General features: G+C 39.4%; 1 protein-coding gene across 1 annotated transcript in view; it reads right to left on the bottom strand.

The window, feature by feature from the left end:
• Positions 1 to 18,063, bottom strand: part of PHEX (phosphate regulating endopeptidase X-linked) — a 96,878-nt gene that overhangs the window by 15,936 nt on the left and 62,879 nt on the right. The window contains exons 14-15 of the mRNA XM_066313967.1: positions 17,706 to 17,809; positions 10,267 to 10,325 (exon numbers count right to left, since the gene is read on the bottom strand). Coding sequence (XP_066170064.1) covers positions 10,267 to 10,325; positions 17,706 to 17,809 — 163 coding nt within the window. The remainder of the gene's footprint in view (positions 1 to 10,266; positions 10,326 to 17,705; positions 17,810 to 18,063) is intronic.

Below are 18,063 nucleotides of genomic sequence, written 5' to 3'. Positions count from 1 at the left end.
GAAGATTATTTATTGCACGTTTTAATCATTTTAAGCAGCAATGGTACACTCATACAACCTGATGAAAATTGCTTATTAAGCCTTAAGAGCCATGTTCAGACCTCAAAATCTAGCCTGAACTGGTTCCCTCCAAACACTGAAATTCAGAAAATATTTTGGAATGCTTAGTCTGCTAACTCTAAATGATCCCATCCCCACAGCAATGGATGATAGGAGCTGTGGCCAAAATGAACAAATGAGCCCATACTGAAGGCGGTAGGAACCAAGGTAGTACAGTCACCCCACAAATTATGTTTAATGATCACACAATCCTGGGTGCCTGTCACTGCACCAAGAGGCTATCAAGATCATTTAAGGAGCTGCAATTATTTTTTCCAGGTATAAACTTGTAGTGAATTTCCACTTGTCTGCAGTAGAGGCAATATACATTATTTACAGCAAATTAGGTGCAAATCTTCACTCAGGCTTATCCAGCTACACTGAATGTGTCTTCATAGAACGCTGCTGAAACAGTCAGCTGTGAGATAAGCCATGAGATAGTTTTCACTGAACAAGTCAATGCAAATGAATGGATGGAAGCTCCAGTGCTGAATCTGTACAACAGGTTAGTAATTATTTTACTCAGAGTCAGGATCCATTTTAGGTTAGAGCAAAGTGCTGGTTGAAGGAGTGGTTTCTGCTTCTGGACATGTGTGAAAACACCTCTGTAGTTTGCACTAAAGGAAGCTCAGGAAGTATTTTCAGGCCGAAGCAGAATCAGAGGCCAGTAGAATGTAATACACATTTCAGAAAAACTCAGGAAACTGGAATACATTACCACCAGTAGGAGTTGCTTTGTTTTGTTTTGTTTTGTTTGAGAGGTGCATGTTTTTGTGGTTTTGTTGGTTTGGTTTGTTTGTTTTTAGTAAAAAAAATATATCTAGGTTTGAAAGTGATTCTTGGTGAGCCAGTAAAGCAAGTGGGTCCCATTCCCCAGAGGTCAGCAGCATTGAGGGTGTTTGTCCACTATTCTAGCTCTAGAAGGAACACATTAAGATCTGGGAACACTTTTTATGCAACGTCTCCTTCAGGCAAGCAACAACTACATCATTCTTGGGGGGAGCAGCGATAACAATGTCTTATACCCAGAATGTCCTTGAAATTGTAGCATGAGATTGATCACCAGACAGTTTCTTATTTTGTGCTAATTTGGGTCCCTCGATTTAGGCAATTCCCTTGTGAAGCCCGTTTCTTTTTTTGCTTGGCATATTGCGCCTAAAAGAATTAATGACAAAACTCAGAGAGCTCATAGTAGGCTGCAGATGCAATAAACACTAATGGGATTATTTATATGCCACTGGATTTCAAGCAGGCGAAGGACAGATCTGAAGGAGTAAGACAGACAGACTTCAGGGATTTTCACATCTTAAGGAATAGATACAGGCACTGGGAATGTATTTTGAGCTCACATTTGACCACAAATTTAACCTGTTTTGTGCATCCTTTAAAGCTTTCTCCCTCTACACAGCCCCAGAAGAGAGGTGCAGGCTGACAGTCTCTCTGTTTATACACTAGATTGCAAATGCAGGCCCAGTGCCCACACTCAAGGCCATTACTCACCAGCACACAGAAAGAATATTGTGCTATCTTACCACAGACCCCACACAAATCCGTCTGCCATCAACACCTGGACTTGCAGAATGTGCTTTCACTACCTTCTTACAAGGAGGTAATTCTTAAATTTGGAGCAATGCCACTGGGCTGCAGCATCATGCTGAGATGGCCACTGGTGTCACATGCCACAAGAGCACTGCTCTGTGGACAGCTGAGTTCAGGCTGTCACAGGACAGCACTGGTACCCAACGTGCATCTTACTGGTGGCAAGGGGGGACGGCCAGGCTAGATCATCCTCAAGACACACTTTGTGCCACTCATCCCAACAGGCTAGAGACCATGTTCTGTGCTGAACCAGAGACCACAGCCCTTTAAGCCCAGCAGTTCAAGGAGTTTCCAGCATACCTGACTGTAGCAGTGCATTTCCACACCCAAACATGTTTCCAAACAAGGAAAAGGGGGTTCAGTTACTCCTGACTTTTCAGCAGAAGCACCAGAACTTTTTGTTCTTCCATCATCCTGGTTGGCCCAGTGCCAGCACAGAGGCACTGGTTGGGCTTTGGAAATGTTTCTCCAAACCTGTAGCTGTTTCTATTTGCAGTAAGCCAAATCAGCCCTACTAAAACATTAAGAATTTTAGAAGGAACACCGAGGTGCTCAAGTGTTTCTTAGTGTGTCGTAGTCAGGTATTAAGATACTTCTCTGGCACTGTGCACAGGCTTTATTCTTCTGTTCTTTTCTTTATGTATTGTTTGGGGGTTTCTATTTTATTAAAACCTTTGCTTTACAACAAATAAGGAGCCATCTCACGATATTATTAAGCCACTCTGGGAGGCTGCAGGTCAATCCTCAGACTTGATACATCTTCATGGGCTCATTACACCCTGGCCAGGTGTAAGACTGTATCACCCGACCATCCACTGGAGTAGCTGATTCTTCAGCAGTTTGTATTTGAGCATGTTAGGGGAGACAGTGCTGAAATATTTTCAGAAGAATAAATCATATTCACATCTTTCTCCTCTACTGAGCTAGTAATCTCAATGTAGAAATCTGGTCAGAAAAACTGTTTCCAGGATTTACTTTATCATGTTCACAGGGACTGTTGTGAGCCTGGCTAGCTTGTAATTCCCTAGATCTTCCTTCTTGAAGGTAGGAGTGACATTTGCTTTCTTCCAGTCCTCAGGAACCTCCCCCAGTCACCATAACCTTTCAAAGATTATGAGTGGCCTCATAATGGTGTTGTGAGTTGTAGGTGCACCCTGTCAAAGCCCATGGGCTTGTGTTTGCCCAGGCTGCTTAAACATTTCCTAACCTACTCCTCCGCGAAGGGTAAATCTCTGTGGTTACCAGATCCCCTGCCCTCATTCAGCGCTACATTTTCCCTCAACTCCCTGCTGCTACAGCTACACTTGCAGAAACCTTTCTTCACATCCCTTGACAGGTTGATCTCCGAGGAGGCTTTTGGCCTTCCAAACCCCTGTGTCTTGGACAGTGACTGTTCAGCTTTCCTCTTAGTCACCTTACTGCTCTGGAATGCAGGAGCACTTCAAGCAGTGGAGTACACCTGGCTTACTTCAAATATTTCACTCTGAATTTATGCTCATCTTGAAACTCTGATAGAACTTCGCCTGCACAGGACTACTATTAATGTAATTTAAGGTTTCTATCTTCATTTTATCCATGATATCATTTTCAGCATCTCTCTCCAGCAAGGTGCTGTAAAGCTTGTCAGAATGCATTGAAATTTGAAGGTGTTTTCTTTTTCTCCAATTTTTCAGGGGCTTTACTTCCATTAATAAATCCATTTACTTGCTGATACCTTCATGGCATTATTATACACACGTTGCAGATGAATACCCTTACCTCAGTATAATATTGCTAGTTTACCAAGAAGACACAAATAACTATATTTGATCTGATAATTCCCTGAAAAAAAGCAGAGCAATAATGGATAAACTATACAAAAAAACACATGAGAAGACTCACCAAATCATAAGGAAATTTGGAGTTCAAATCTAAATACGAATTCAAATTTTATAGTTCAATTGCATTATTCACTTATATTGTGTGATGTTTTTAACTGACCAAGGCAAAGCCTTATTCCAAGTTAGTGCATTTACGGCCTCAAATAATGAGGTTGGTTTGTTTAAAGCAACTTCTGATAGGCTAGTGAATCCCATACATCAGTAACAGATAGGGGAGACAGCTATGCTAAACTGTGTGATGTACAGGGTACTCTGGTGCCAGTTGGTGCAGCTCTCAGATATGCTCAAAAGCTCTGACTTGCTTTTTCAAGTGTCATTGAATGAATTCAGATGTGGAGTTTTAAAGTGAGAAGATATAAATAGAAGACTAACTGCTGGTCAGTAATCAAAGAATATTGAATTTACATAAGGAATTATATGTGAAGACAGCTGGAGTGTTGGTTAGTTGACTTAAAACAGCTTAAAAAGCAGGATACATTTGTTTAAAGTGCTCCACAGACTTCTATTCGGACAATTGAATCTCATCCCTGTGATGGTTTTGATGTCCCTCTTTGGGGTCTAGCTGCCAGTTTCAAGGGCAAGGTGCTCCTGCAAGTTTTGTCTTGGATAAAACACATGAGAAAACCTTTCAGACACTGTGGAGCACCACAGACAGCTTTGAGCATCCATATCTTGGTGACAGAGACCAAAGTGTCTGTCATTACACGGATCTGAATCATACATCTTATTTCTAAGGTTATCCTGTGGACAAAGAGCACAGAAAACAAAAATTGGGTTAGGATAGAAAATGTCAACTGTGTAAGGCACAGTAACTCTTTCATGCAATGAATGAATACAAAGCTTAATTTTATGAAGAAGTCAGTGAATAAATTCATTAAAGACATACAGGGAAGTAATGATCCTAAGGCAGAGGATTCTGCAGACTCTGCTTCAATTCTTGGCTCAGTTTCTGCTTCACCTGACAAAGAGGCTCTTTTCTACTCATGAAAAAGAGAGAAGCTGGTGTTTACCAACCACAATGGGGCAACATGAGGAGGAACATGACGTGGTTTGAGAGGTGCTAAAGGAATACTGTCTGCTAAGGGAGTAGGAAACGTGAAAACATCTGTTTTACAAGAAACTTTAATCTTTATTTTATGAGGAAAAAGCCTCAGTGGATTTTCCAGGGTGAGGGAATGGTGGGTAGGGGGAGAAGAACAAAGAACAAGTTCTTCTGTTTTATACATTCATAGATAAGAATTTTAGAAAGAAAAAAAAAAAAGAATGGAGGTAAGGATCATGGACCATGATTAAATAAAAGAGAATAGTGGTCTTTAGTAAACACAGAAAATTGAAAATGAGAGCTCACTTAAGACACTTAAAGCTTACTTAATAACAGGGCTCAGAAAGCATTCAGTCCAAATCTGTTATGTTCATTAACTGCCAGGAAACTAATGGTACACTTGGAACCACTTCATCCATAACTTTCCAAACAGTCCAGTTCTTAACAGAAGAGAAAATGCCCCTATGCACATTCCCCTCATCCTGCCCTGGCCACGGCACCAGGTGCTGTTTGCCAGCACTTCCCTGGCTCCTGGCAAGATAAGAGTTCTCCCCTGCAACTCACAGCATCAGTGAGCTGCCAGCGTCAATACCTGCCTGATGCTTCCTGTAAAGATGATACTCATGGCTAATATGAGCTCTCATCGGGGGTTTTCTCCATTGATGCTAATGTGAATGCAATTTTTAAATTCTGTTGTAGATTATATCTGCTTCCTGTAATATGTATTGAGGCCGCTCTCTAAAGAGGCCTCTTGACTTTCACTAGAGAACAGCAGTAACAGCACAAATGACTTAGAAGGAGCATGGATATAAACTTACAGAGATAATATCAACATTAATTATCCAGTACATCTATTCAAGCTAACACATCATGAGTGGATTGCTTATATTTGCCTCAGTTCACTGTAAATCTCCCTTTCATTACTGTTCACAACCCACAAATGTGACTATTTTTATATATTCTAGAGGCATACATATTTACACTTTAAAAAAAAACTTAAACACACCAAATGTCTGATGAACAGTTCTCTTTTATCCTTAACGTATTCAAAGGTCAATATTTTAGTGCTGTAATGAAATAAAACATTTCCTTGAACAGAAGTATGCTAGCACACTTTGCTCATCACTTGTGTCTATTTTCATCACATATTTGTTGACTGCTCTAGAGTGCATTAAAATGAACCAATCCTTTGGGAATGTGTTTTTGGTGTTCCAATTATGATAATTAAAAAGATAGTATTCATGCTGCTCAGATGATATGAAGTGTACTTAGATACACATTTTGAGACTCTAAATGCGATGACACATACCTGTTGTCCTTGTTAAGTGCCTATAATTAAAGGGGAAATTGACAAGCAAATGCACAGAAAATTGAAAAATTATCCAAACTAGGATTAAAAAAAGATTAACAACCAATATAAACATGCATAGTGGTTCATCTAAGACACTTTGAATTATGGAAAAAGAAGAAATAAATAAATAGAATTCACATACAGAGAACATCAGGGAGTAAACTTGTATAATATTAACATAAATTATATGTAACATATCTTTTAACTCTGCTCTTTGCAGCACACCTCACCTTGTTGCAGCTATTTTTTCTCCTTTGGAGATATTAATGGAATCATTGGTCATTCAAGCTATCAATAGTATCAATAGTAATGAAAATGAAACAAAGCAACAGTGAATACAAAAGTGCACTAGAAGACAGCAACATTTGTACATGTGCATATGCAAGATTTACTATATTCTCCCAAATCTAATAATTTTTAAAGTCATCTAGTTTCTACTCTCTATTAATTTTCTCTTTTAGAGAAACAAGACTTTTTCTTCCAAATAACTGAGTAGTCAAGTTGAAAACACTAACAGCCTGCCTGTATATGAAGATCACATAGACTTGCATGGATATTCCAGTATTCATGTCAGTGATACAAATTATATATAGAGAGGAATTTGTGATCCTTTCATCAGGAGTGTCAGGGACCTCCCTGTGCTCTGAACACAGAAAGCAAAAGCAGCTGCCTAAAGCTCAGACGAGATCAAGATGTCCAGATTCCTCTTTCCTTGTGCTTGATGATTAGTCTTTTTCAGAATCCATGGGTCAAGGCACTGATGGTTTTTGTTTTTGTTTTTGTTTTCTCTAAACCTTTTCAAAAAGCCTCCAGTGACTAATCAAGTTTGGAGTGGCTGTGGTTTTGTTGATATCATCACACAGTAAATTTCCATTTCCAAACTAATGGTCCTAATTTTTAAAATCAAATTTTAGAACAGGAGATTTTCCAATTCATGTAGAAACTACTTTCCATAATCAAATTCTATTATGCATTTTAAAGTTCTTATTTCTCAAATTCTTCTTAGTGAACTCACTTACAAAGAGCAAAAAATAGATGGGCCTTGAAGACACTGAAGTCCAGTTTGCTCACTGAAGAGCAGAGGCACTCAAGCAGAGGAACAGAATATCTGGTCCATTCACTGATTTACAGGAGTGATCAGTAGTAGATGTGAAGGGAAGGTGTCAGGCAACAACCTGTGAAGTAATTCTTCTGGTAGCACATATTCCTACCTTCCAGCAGCCAGCAGCAGAGGCAATTGTCCTCCTGGACTGGGTTTATATCCCTTAATGCTTTTGTACACAACAGAAACCCTCTTTTCAATTCATCTGCTAATGCAGTGAGCAGCACAGGTCCTCACAACACAAGCCTCCAACTATTTGCCAACAAGTAATTGGTTCCTACCTCTTTTTCTTATGTCTAATGAGTTATTAATTTATGAAAGGGCTGTCTTTCTTGTCCCATGACAACTTTCTATTATTAGCAGTGGGAAAGAACCTCATCAAAAGTGTTCTATGGAAAAAAACATATCATTGTATCAAGCATACTTGCTTGCTTTCTGAATTTAAAAAAAAAAAAAAACAAAAAAACAAAAAAAAAAAAAAAAAAAAAAAACCCACAAAAAAAAAAAACTCTAGTAAATTAAGAAAGAATGATTTTTTTCTGAAAGGAAAAGCAAAAAAAAATCTCACATTCCCATGTTCACTCTTCATTATATCATATGCTTATTCATTCTCTCTGTTCAATCATGTTGTGTTCTCAACCAGATTCCTTCATATAAAGTCTAAAATGACTTGTTATGTAGTTCCCTCTGAAATGCCATTTGAAAAATAGGATTTGACACTTGCCACACCTATTCTTCCCGTGCTGAGGCCACTATAAGTCATAGGCTATACATCAAAGCTGGTTGTTTGGAAATTTTTGTCAGGTATTTCCTTTGAAATACCTGAGAGAATATTACCTGGTCCTTGTATTTGTCACAGTTCACTGTACGAATTTCTTCTAAAATCCCTTCTATTGACACTAAATTTTAAACAATTTCTGGGACTAACCTCTCACAAGAAAAAGCTCCAGAATTAGAACTTCCCAAACTCTTCCAATGCAAAGAATTATCTTATTTTTATGCCTTAGAGACTCTATTCTCTCATTGAATTTGACAAAAAGGCTTTTTTATTAGTTCTTATGCTCCTAGAAATTTGATCATTGACATCTTTCTGGGCTTGCTGTATCACAGTTTTACATTTAACTTGCTAGAGTATAAACTTAATTGTTATTCTCAAATGACTCTGGTTTCTAGAACTCTTTTTCTGTTGTTTAACTAGGTCTTTTAAAATGCCACAGTTCTTGTGGCCGAGCAGCCCCCAGAACTTTGTACAGATTATCACTGAAATCACAGCTGCAAAGCAGTAAGTTAGCAGTTCTTCCCCCAGCTTTATTGGGAAGTCAGTAGGGATGTGTCAAATGTTTATCAGTAACTTCTACCAGACAATGTTCCTCCCGCATCACACAGGGCCTCTTGCCCCATAAAAACACACCAACCAGCAGTGGAAGACAGTACTGTGCCTTCCTCTGAATCTTCCCTCCTGTTGCACATAATTTTTAGGACATGATTACATTTGTACCTCTCTCTCAAGTATGAGAGGGTTTTGCTCAGGAAGAGCCACATAAACCTCTCTCCTCTTTGTAACAATCCTAAAAGGACTGAGAGTGAGTGGCGCTGCCCAAACTCCCAGGTTACTTGCCAGCAGAACAAGGTGGTCAGCAGTTATGACAGAAAATACAATTACCCCTACACCCATGACTGATGGGTTATGTTTGACAACTCTCTGCCTCCTAACCCTTTCAGACACAGCGAGTGTGAAGCTTTCAGTACCTCCAGCCTCTCGTCAGAGTTTTCTCTAACGTGCCATGGCAGAGAGGCTGGGACAGCTGAGCACTGCTCAAATTTGAAAGAACCCAATATTAAATAAGGTATAACGGTGATGGCTCTCATTTTTCTCTGAGCAGGCTTCCTCTCTACTCGCACAAAACCTTTCTAGCAGCAGTGGTGGTTGGAGGAAGAGCAGCTGTAATGCTTCACAGGTACCTCAGAGTTGTGACCACCTCAGCCAAGTGCTCCCTCAGATGATCAACAAAAATGTGACTGCCTAATGATGGCAGTCCTCTAATTAAGGCAGAGCTATCTAAATCTAGCACTGATTTTAATCAAAAGAACTGCCTAATTAATATACATGCTTTAAAAATGAGATCACTCAGACAAGAAAGAATTGCAGTGAGTGGTTTGATGGCAAAGCTGTTTACAGAAATTGGTAGAAGCAAATACCAGCAGACTCAAAGTGCCAGTCCTTTGCCATACCTTCTTCAGTGTGATATGTTAACTTTGTGCTCTTCTCTCTGTGACCAAAAGAGATTCAGGAGAAAATGGGGGAATCATTCAACAATTTTTGAGGTCCTGTCTTTGGGGACTGAGACCACAGAACTGGTGGCAGCCACCTTGCAGACCTCAACAGCATAGAAAAAGAAGGCTGATTTAACATGCAAAGATAATAAGAGCAAAGAGAATTGCCAGGGTAAAGTCAACACTGTTTTACACAGAAAGACTGGTATAGAATTTTAAAACCTGTTAGAAAATTTCAAATCAAAGCCCCATTAAAGCAAACAGCAATGAACATCCAAACTAATAACACATCTTTGAAAAACTCGGCTCTTTTACCTTGCTTGTTTCCATACTAGAATATATGCTATCTAAAAACAACCAGTAATACAAATTAGAATAAGACAGGTAGTACTGCACGTACAGGTAAGAATTTTCAGTTAACTACAGATATCAGTCCTTGTCCCTGAAGGTATTGAACAAATCCACTGGATACACCTTATGCTTTCTGGTCTATATCACAGTCTTTTCTAGTCACATTTATTGTTACATATCTGTCAATTCTAGAGGACAGAACTGCTATCACTGTGTATTTATGGAGATGTGTGTGCAAATGTTCTTGCTACAGAAAACAGAAGATAGGAACATTAGGCTTTAATAAAAGTGATTTAAGCTGTCATTCACAATGGTCAGACTACAAGCACACACTCACACACAGAGTCACTGCACCTCATCTGAGACAGGGTAACTCAGCAGTAGTTCCAATCAGTGAGAGCTCTGGGTTTTCCAGAATGATTCTCTCAAGTTTCACAGCAGAATTACCAGGTTTGAACTTCTAATTTTCGGTCACAAACAGCACAATATGTACACCTGTTTTCTGAAGCTTGATACATACATTCCCAAACAGGCCCTTTATAAGGAGGCTCAGAAGGCAGATACTCACTGATCTGGTTGGTAGACGCACTATAAAAAGCATTTACAGTAGTTGGGCTTGTAAACCACCTGTAGTAAGAACAAAAGAAATTGTCTATCAGTACATTGACATTCACTTTTATGAATCAAAGAAGCAAAGACAAAAATTGAACTTAGTAGAAGGAAGTAAAAACATTAACGACTTAAGACACATTAAAGTTTAAGTATTTCTCCATTTCAGTACATGCTACCTACACTTTCTAGGACATTGAAATCTATTGTTTAATGACCTAAATTGCATACAGGCAGTGAATGCCCAACAGCAGCGATTCTTAGTATTCCTATCATGTGATCTGTTTAATTTTTAAGTGACCACTGTGCTTGTGAGGCCAACCATGCTGATGAAACAAAATTCACCCAGCAGAGGCTGCAACTTTGACAGCAGCTGTAAAAACTCTCTTGGGTTTCTTTCAAACACGTGTGGAGGAACTCTCTGTTGAAATTAGAGGAGAGCATTTTGAAACAATTAAAGTGGCTTTAGAGGCTTTGCTGAACAACTAGTTGAAAAATTAGGATTATGCCAGCAGCATAAACAGGTAGTTTTTGGGAATGTAAATTCAAAATAAACAGCTTCATATTTTGTACCCTACACAGTGAACATGACCATCTTAAACAAACAGACCTCCTGTCAGGCATTTCTTCTCATAGTTTCTTTTCTCATAGGTACTAGAAGAAACACTAAATTTGAATAGGACTTGGACTTTGGTGATCCTCTTGAGTCCCTTCCAACTTGGGATATTCTATGATTCTACGAATAGCAAATGAATCTCCTTAGCCTAAGCTCATCTACATTGACAGTGGCTTCAACCATATGAATGGAAAATCTTGACTGACGTCAGCAAGATCCAAATCCCCTCAGACGAAACCCTGAGTTCAGTGAGCCCAAGATTTCACTTTATGATTTTATAAGGGAGAAGTGAGATAAAAGAAATAAAGATGATGATAATTAGTGGTTAGTTCATAATAACTTAGAAGTAGCTCCAGTAAATGTCCAAACAGGAAGATCCTGATGTCATTAGCAAAATATTACTCAAAAGTTTTATAAAGCCATGTGAATGCAATGTAAATTGCTTTGGAAATTTTCTTTTAAAGGGAAGATAAAGGAGCTGCAAAACAATGAGTAAGACAAAGGAAGATCTATCAAAATATGGAAAATATGTGATATTAGTGACAATGTATAAACAATTCATGCTTTAAAATAGCCCCATTAATAAAAGAGTAATCGGGAGACCCCGACTGTTTTTCTAAAAACTAACATCCTCACTTAAACTATGTAACAAAGGGGAGTTTTAAAATGGCAGCATTTTGTCTCTTATCAATAAATTCAACTGCTTGTTTTATTCTCCAAGCTGAGCAGCTTATTCTGCAATGCATCAACTAGAAAAACTAATCAATGAAGGCTGAAAGAGTGATGTCATGTATATATTTTAACCATGAACCACATTACAGGCTCTAATTGTCAGAGACAACTCTCCCTATTTTGTTTATTAGGAGATTGTGAAGGGGAGGAGCAGGGGGAGGTTGTTTTCTGGTCTGTTTTCTGCTTTCTTCATAATAAGGAGATTAAATGTTAGAGGTAATGTAGTGAGATAATGGAAAATAGAAGAAAGAATGTATATGGTGAGGGGATAATAAAAAAAAAATTAGGGGCTTAATTAACTACACTTCAATTTCATGTTTGTTCTCAGCAGCAATCAGCTGAACTGTTTTGAAGGATGCAAGCCTGCCATTTATGCCTTGGGACCTGCACTTCAGGCTTAGCTGTAAATCTGGAGGACTGTCCCTTTTTGACAAGGGGAAAACCCATCTGAAAAGGACCCATCTGAAACAGTCAACACTTCAATTTATATTTTACTCTACGTTTGAGCAAAGACACAGTGTGTTGTGACTTGCACCTCACCCTCTTGGCTTGTTCTGCTTACAACAGCCTTTCTGTTCTCAAACAGCCATTTTTAAGCATGAAAAAGGCTTCTGGGACAGAAAATGCTCCTTTTTTGCAAATTCCTTTTAGCCTTTTATTTCCAGTCAGAGGATCAAGGGCCTGAGATGTATAACAGATACTTCAAAACAGATTAATGTGCTGTGGTTCTTCTCTCCATCCTCTGGGGGGGTTTACCACGGCTAGCTGCAGAGAGAAGCCACAACAAGCAGCAGCAAAGAGCTCTTCACTGACTAGAGACAGCTCTCCAATAGCTCAAGTTTGCACTTGTTTTCACTGAGTGAGGAGCTGGTGATGCAGGTACTTGTGCCCACAGGAGCGCCTCACTCTGCCCAAGAACAGCAGCAAATGCTGACAACATTTGGTCCACATTTACTGAGGGAGGACATTACACCATCCTCTGGCCATACTTTCACACCTATGAACTCAGAGACTTGTAGCTTGCAGGCTAAGACCTATCACAGCATCCCTGTCCTGAGACTGCTGCTTTTCTCATGATCTACCACCACCACAGCAGAGCCCAGCCTGTTTGCTGAGCTTAGCATGAGGCAGAGACTGAGAGCAGCCCTGATTTTCCCACTGTAGAACTGAACTCCGTTCTTTCCAAATTGCTCTTTCATAATGAGACCTCAAGAATGACCCTGTGTGAAATTTGTTATGCTTTAAAGCAGTGAAGAAGTTGACACTTAGCAGCCATACTGAGGAGTCAGGAAGAATGAGAATTCTCTAGTAACAAGGAGAGTATTTCATATTTGACTTTTTGGCAAGAAACATATTTTTATCCCAGCATTTTGTGGTACCATTATGAGCCCTCTCAAAAAGATTTAGGAAGTATTTTCCACAAAAGAGTCGAAACAACCAAGACTGCTTCCATCCAGACTAGCAGAACAACTTCACTTCCCATCTGCCATGCTCTTTCAATGAGCTCTTTGAAATGACTGAACCTTCAGGGACAGTCCTTAACCAATAACACACCAAATTACAACATGAAGGTGTGTAATAAATAGCTGTTGCTGTTAAATTTTAAGGTGAAGCAAATTTAGAAATAACTCTCCCATTCTTGTTTGAAGTCAGATTCCCTGAGCATTTGCTCTAGGTCAGGTTACAATTTCTGTGAACTTTATCTACTAACAGAAGGATACAAAAAAGGAGAGGCATTACATACTCCAAGCTCTTATTAATTACAAAGTAAATAAATGAAAATTCTAGAACTGTTTACACTGTTTTCATTTGCTATTAGTTTGTGAAAAAGGGACAGCTATGAACGATGTCCTGTAGCATTACCTATCTACTACTGCAGCAGTCAAAATCTAATTCTGCAGAGTTGACACTAGTAAGGTTGAGATTTCCCTTGTAGAAATAAAATGTGAAGCATACACTGAGATAGCAAGTGGGGCTGAAACTCTCTTAGTCTATGCTCTTGAGGCTGCAGTTTTCTCTGTGATATTTTCTTTCTGTGTTAAGAGTGTAGTGTGCTACAGTGCTATTCATGAACAGGGGCAGCTGGGAACATTTAAAAAATAGCAAAAAGCTTAATAGTTTATTTAATTCTCTGTAAAGCACAAAAAGAATTTGCAAATTGATCCTCAGTTTTCTGAGTTGGAAGAAATCATTTGGTTTGCTGTTCAACGTTCAAAGTAAGAGATTAAAAATAAATAATCATATAAACAAGGAAAATGAACTTGTGAATGTAAAAAGAATTAAGCTGGTTAAATGTGAAAAACTGTACGAAGTTTCTGGAAGCTGGAAAATGTCTTCCAAAGAAAACACTATAAAGAAAAACTTCTAAGTGGGTTCCAACCTTCAAGGTGACTTTCAAAATCGTATTTCCTCTTCCCATTGTTAGTGTCTTTTATATATTTTCCTGTGTACAAACAGATTATTATCCTAGGCCAGGCTGCCACCTGACTCCCTCAAGAATGGGCAAGCAACTAGGATAGTAAGGCTGAACCCTGCCTTCAGTGACACATCACTGCTTAAAATGAGGTTCAAAGATCAGGAAAAAGCTCCAGGAGGCTCCTTTCCAGCCTCTCCTCTCCAGGACAGGTCCCAGCCACATGATTTTCAGCAGCATCTCTCCAAGACACAACAGCCTGCCCAGTGTTTTTGATGGATGCTTTTTCCTTTTTGCAGAAGGAGCTTTTACACTGTCCTTAGTGGTATCCAACCCAGAACCTCTCAGAGCTGTCCTCTCTTGTGGCAAACCAAGAGCCAGGGCTTACACAATAGTGTGTGGTCAAGAAAACCAGAGATAGGTCCTGGAGGAGACCCCAGAATCCTCTCATAGCCTACTTCCTTTGTATCCTCTTATCAGGATACCAGATGTCTACATCCCCTGCACTGAAAGTCTAGTGTAAAATGGAGAAAGTTTTGGCCAGGTCTAAAAATCTTATATTATATACTGGCTTCAAAGAAGAAGGATGAATAATTATGAATTGGTGTGCTCAAGAAGTCCTCTGATGTTTTGTTATTTGCAAGTATGAGATCAGAGTTAAGAAGGACAGATTCTATCACTGATAAAAAGGTACAGGTATACGTTTGTATACACACACACACCTGTATTTTTATGTATGAATGTGTATGAGTCCATGGATGGATAGACAAATGTAACTAAAACCCTGACTCTCCTTAACTTTTCCCTTCCACATCACCATCACTTCCCCCTGCACTTCCTTTCACTTTCCTCTGCTCCAGCTGTATCTCACCTGGGCTGTAATGACTGCCTTCACACCTGGTGCCCACCTCCCCACACTGCCCCTTCCAGACTCTCCACTGAGCCCTCTCAGCCTAACCTGTGCTGGTTTGTGCACCATATTCCTCAGCTCCTGCACAAATCCCTTTCATTTTTCTCTCTGCTGATACCTGAGCACTTTTTTTCATGTTTGATAGAGGCAGCTGTGAAGCTGACAGTCATCTCCCCAGCCAGCTGTGAGGATGGCAGCTGGCATCTAAAGCTGGTGTTGAGCACAAGTAGTACCTGCCAGAGCTGTGGTGCCCTCAGGGGAGCCTGGCCCCAGGACTGGCAGAACAGGCAACTGCAGCACCCCAATGCCTTGGCACAGCTTTCTGTGCCAGCAGGGACACGTATGTCCCACTACCCATGCCTTCAGCAATGCCTCATCTGAGCTCCTCCATGCTCCCTTCTCCTGTCAGGCGATAAATGCCAGGGATGGAGGGAACAGAAGGGAGAATAAAGCTTTTTAATAATTACTCCTGCTTTAGTTGGTTTGGGTTTTTTTTTCCTTTTTTTATTAGATTAAAAACTGTCAAATTTCCGAAACAATTCTTTCCCAGTGTGTTATCCACATTCCCCTTTGTTTTATCCAACTGCTTTGTCTTGTACCTGCCATCTCCTCTGTCCATCCCCTGATGGTCATTCCCTGGTGCTTTGATTGAACTATCCTTTTAATTTCACATTTAGCTGAGGAAAGTGATTCCTCATTCTCAACATTATTGAGAAACATGGACTGCTAGCTAAAAGAATATAGCGTTTTTCCTTTTGGATGTAATATTACTTTAGCAATTTCTATTTTATTTCCTTAAACACTCATTTTCTTATTTATCTTTTTCAGTCCACAACTTTGATGATCTTATAATATCTATCTCAAAATATAAATGTTATGCTAAAAGCTACTAAACTAGGGAAAAGAAGAAATGAAGCAAATAGAAACAAAAGCCCAAGGGTAATTAGCTATTAACATAGCACCAAGCTTCATCAAAAATTCTGTGGAGTTCTATGAAATGTAAAAGTTTAACAAGCAAAAAGAGAAAAATGAGAGAAAAGAAAAGAGAGGTGAAAGCATCAGAAAGCAGTGGAGTATCATAATTTAAAATTGGGAAGTGGCTAAAAAGTGGCTGATATTTTTGAGGCTAGGTTTGACATGCCTCAGACTGGGAGTTACTGGTTTATTTTAATATATTTTTTAAAAATTACTGCAGGCAGCAATGACTCTTTGTGCCTTGGTGTCCCTCAGCAGGCAGAGCGACACCACTTTCAGAGCCCTTTTCTATCACTGAACAGTTGCAGAGACAGAATAATGCCCCAGCAGGAGCCCTAATTATCCCTCCCTGCCAGGGCTCAGGTGAAGATTACCTCCAGCCCTGCAGAAGGCAGAGCAAATAGCTGTGCTAACAAAGGGAAGGGAGCAGAAATCAAACTGGCATCCCACAGGCCGGAATGCACTCTGAGGGTTGACAGGAAAAGAGCTACGAAGTTGATAAGGGACTGGCTTCAGGTAGTCCTGGGAATAAAGTGGTAAAGGCTGGCATGAGAAGGTGTTCAATCTTGTTGTGGGCAATTGGATAACAATTTCATTTTTTAAGCATATCCATGTGAGAGCTCCCAGACTAAAGTCCTTGAGTCAGGGGCTGCCTACCAATTGATGTCCTTACAGGGGACCTGTCCCATTGTGCCAAGAACCTACAGCTTCTGTATCTGTGCTGCCCCAAGGCTGACCACTGCTATAGAGAGGTCAGTGTTGTTTCACTGCTCTCTCAGAACTGTGACCCTGAAGAGAATACATCATCATGGTCCAGTCCTGACTTCCAGGAAAATCCCTAAAATCATCCCCTGGGGTGGACCAGTGCAATGTCAGAGAAAGCTGTGATGAGAAGGTAAAATTCACAAATAAGTCAAAGCTATAAATAACGCCTTGAACTTGCAGAGCCAAATTAAAACACTCTAACCATGAACAGGCTTTGTTTGTCCCCCTGCCTCATGGACTGCACAGAGCCACCCCTGGAACAAGGTATGGTTCAGTTCAGGGTTCCTGGAGTCCCGAGGAAATGCCACCACTGGGGCTAAGCACTGGTTCTGATTTCAAAGTCTGTGTGTGGAAGGAGTAATTTTTAAGTAGCATGATTAGACTAATTAAGTTCTGCTTAGGTTTTAATTTGCATTTTAAGGATTTGATTACCCACCAGTAAGAAAAGAGAGTGATTCTCTCACGTATTTTATGACAATTTGGGGCACAATCTGCACTCTCATGTTTACAAATAAATTAAAAAACATACATAGATTAAATTTTGTTTCATTCTGTATCATTGCTATCAACAGCAGGTAACTCACAATGCTGATTTGTCTTACTAATAATAACATTATCTCTTACTATGATTTCATTCCTACAAATTTTATTTCATAAATCCCTGCTGTACCATTTCAAACTCTAACTGTGACCAAGAGACATAATCCATTTTTAATTGTGATTCAATTACTCCTTTTTTCATTAAATTAAGCTTCAAGCATGTGACTACTCTGCATATGAACAGAGATACCTAGAACCCACCAAAAAGAAATCCACAGGCATTTCTGAATAATGGGAGTTTGCCCATAGGCTTTTTGTTGCATAACAAATTACTGTTCAGATAATTCTATTAAAACTTAATATATAACAGTATTTAATATATAAATTAAATAATGTAAGTTAAAATATTATTAGAAAATTATGTAAATCTGCCTTTTGTCTACTCACTCTGTTTTTGGAACTTCTTTTCTAAGCCAGTAGAAATCAGATTGGGCTGCATATTTGCGAGCTTGCAACACATTGCCAAAATAATCACTTTCTGTAAACTTCAGCTGCATTGAGAAAGCACAGACATTTTTAAACCATATCCAAAGAAACAAAAGCTGACATAAAACAAGCAGAATTTTATTTTATGTGAGATAATCACCTAATTTTTTAGCGATTATCAAAGCATGTAAAATTTTCACACTTAGGGTAGGAAGAATAAATATTTTATGAGCTTAGTTAAAAAACCAATGGCTGAACAGATCTGCACAAGGGTCTGGAACACTGGGAAGGCTCTTCATTGTGCAGACGGCTGCTGAAG

The sequence above is a fragment of the Sylvia atricapilla genome, chromosome 2, assembly GCF_009819655.1.
Source record: "Sylvia atricapilla isolate bSylAtr1 chromosome 2, bSylAtr1.pri, whole genome shotgun sequence".
NCBI lineage: Eukaryota > Metazoa > Chordata > Aves > Passeriformes > Sylviidae > Sylvia > Sylvia atricapilla.
The sequence above is the reverse complement of the archived record's forward strand: the minus strand, read 5'-3'. Positions and strand labels throughout refer to the sequence as shown.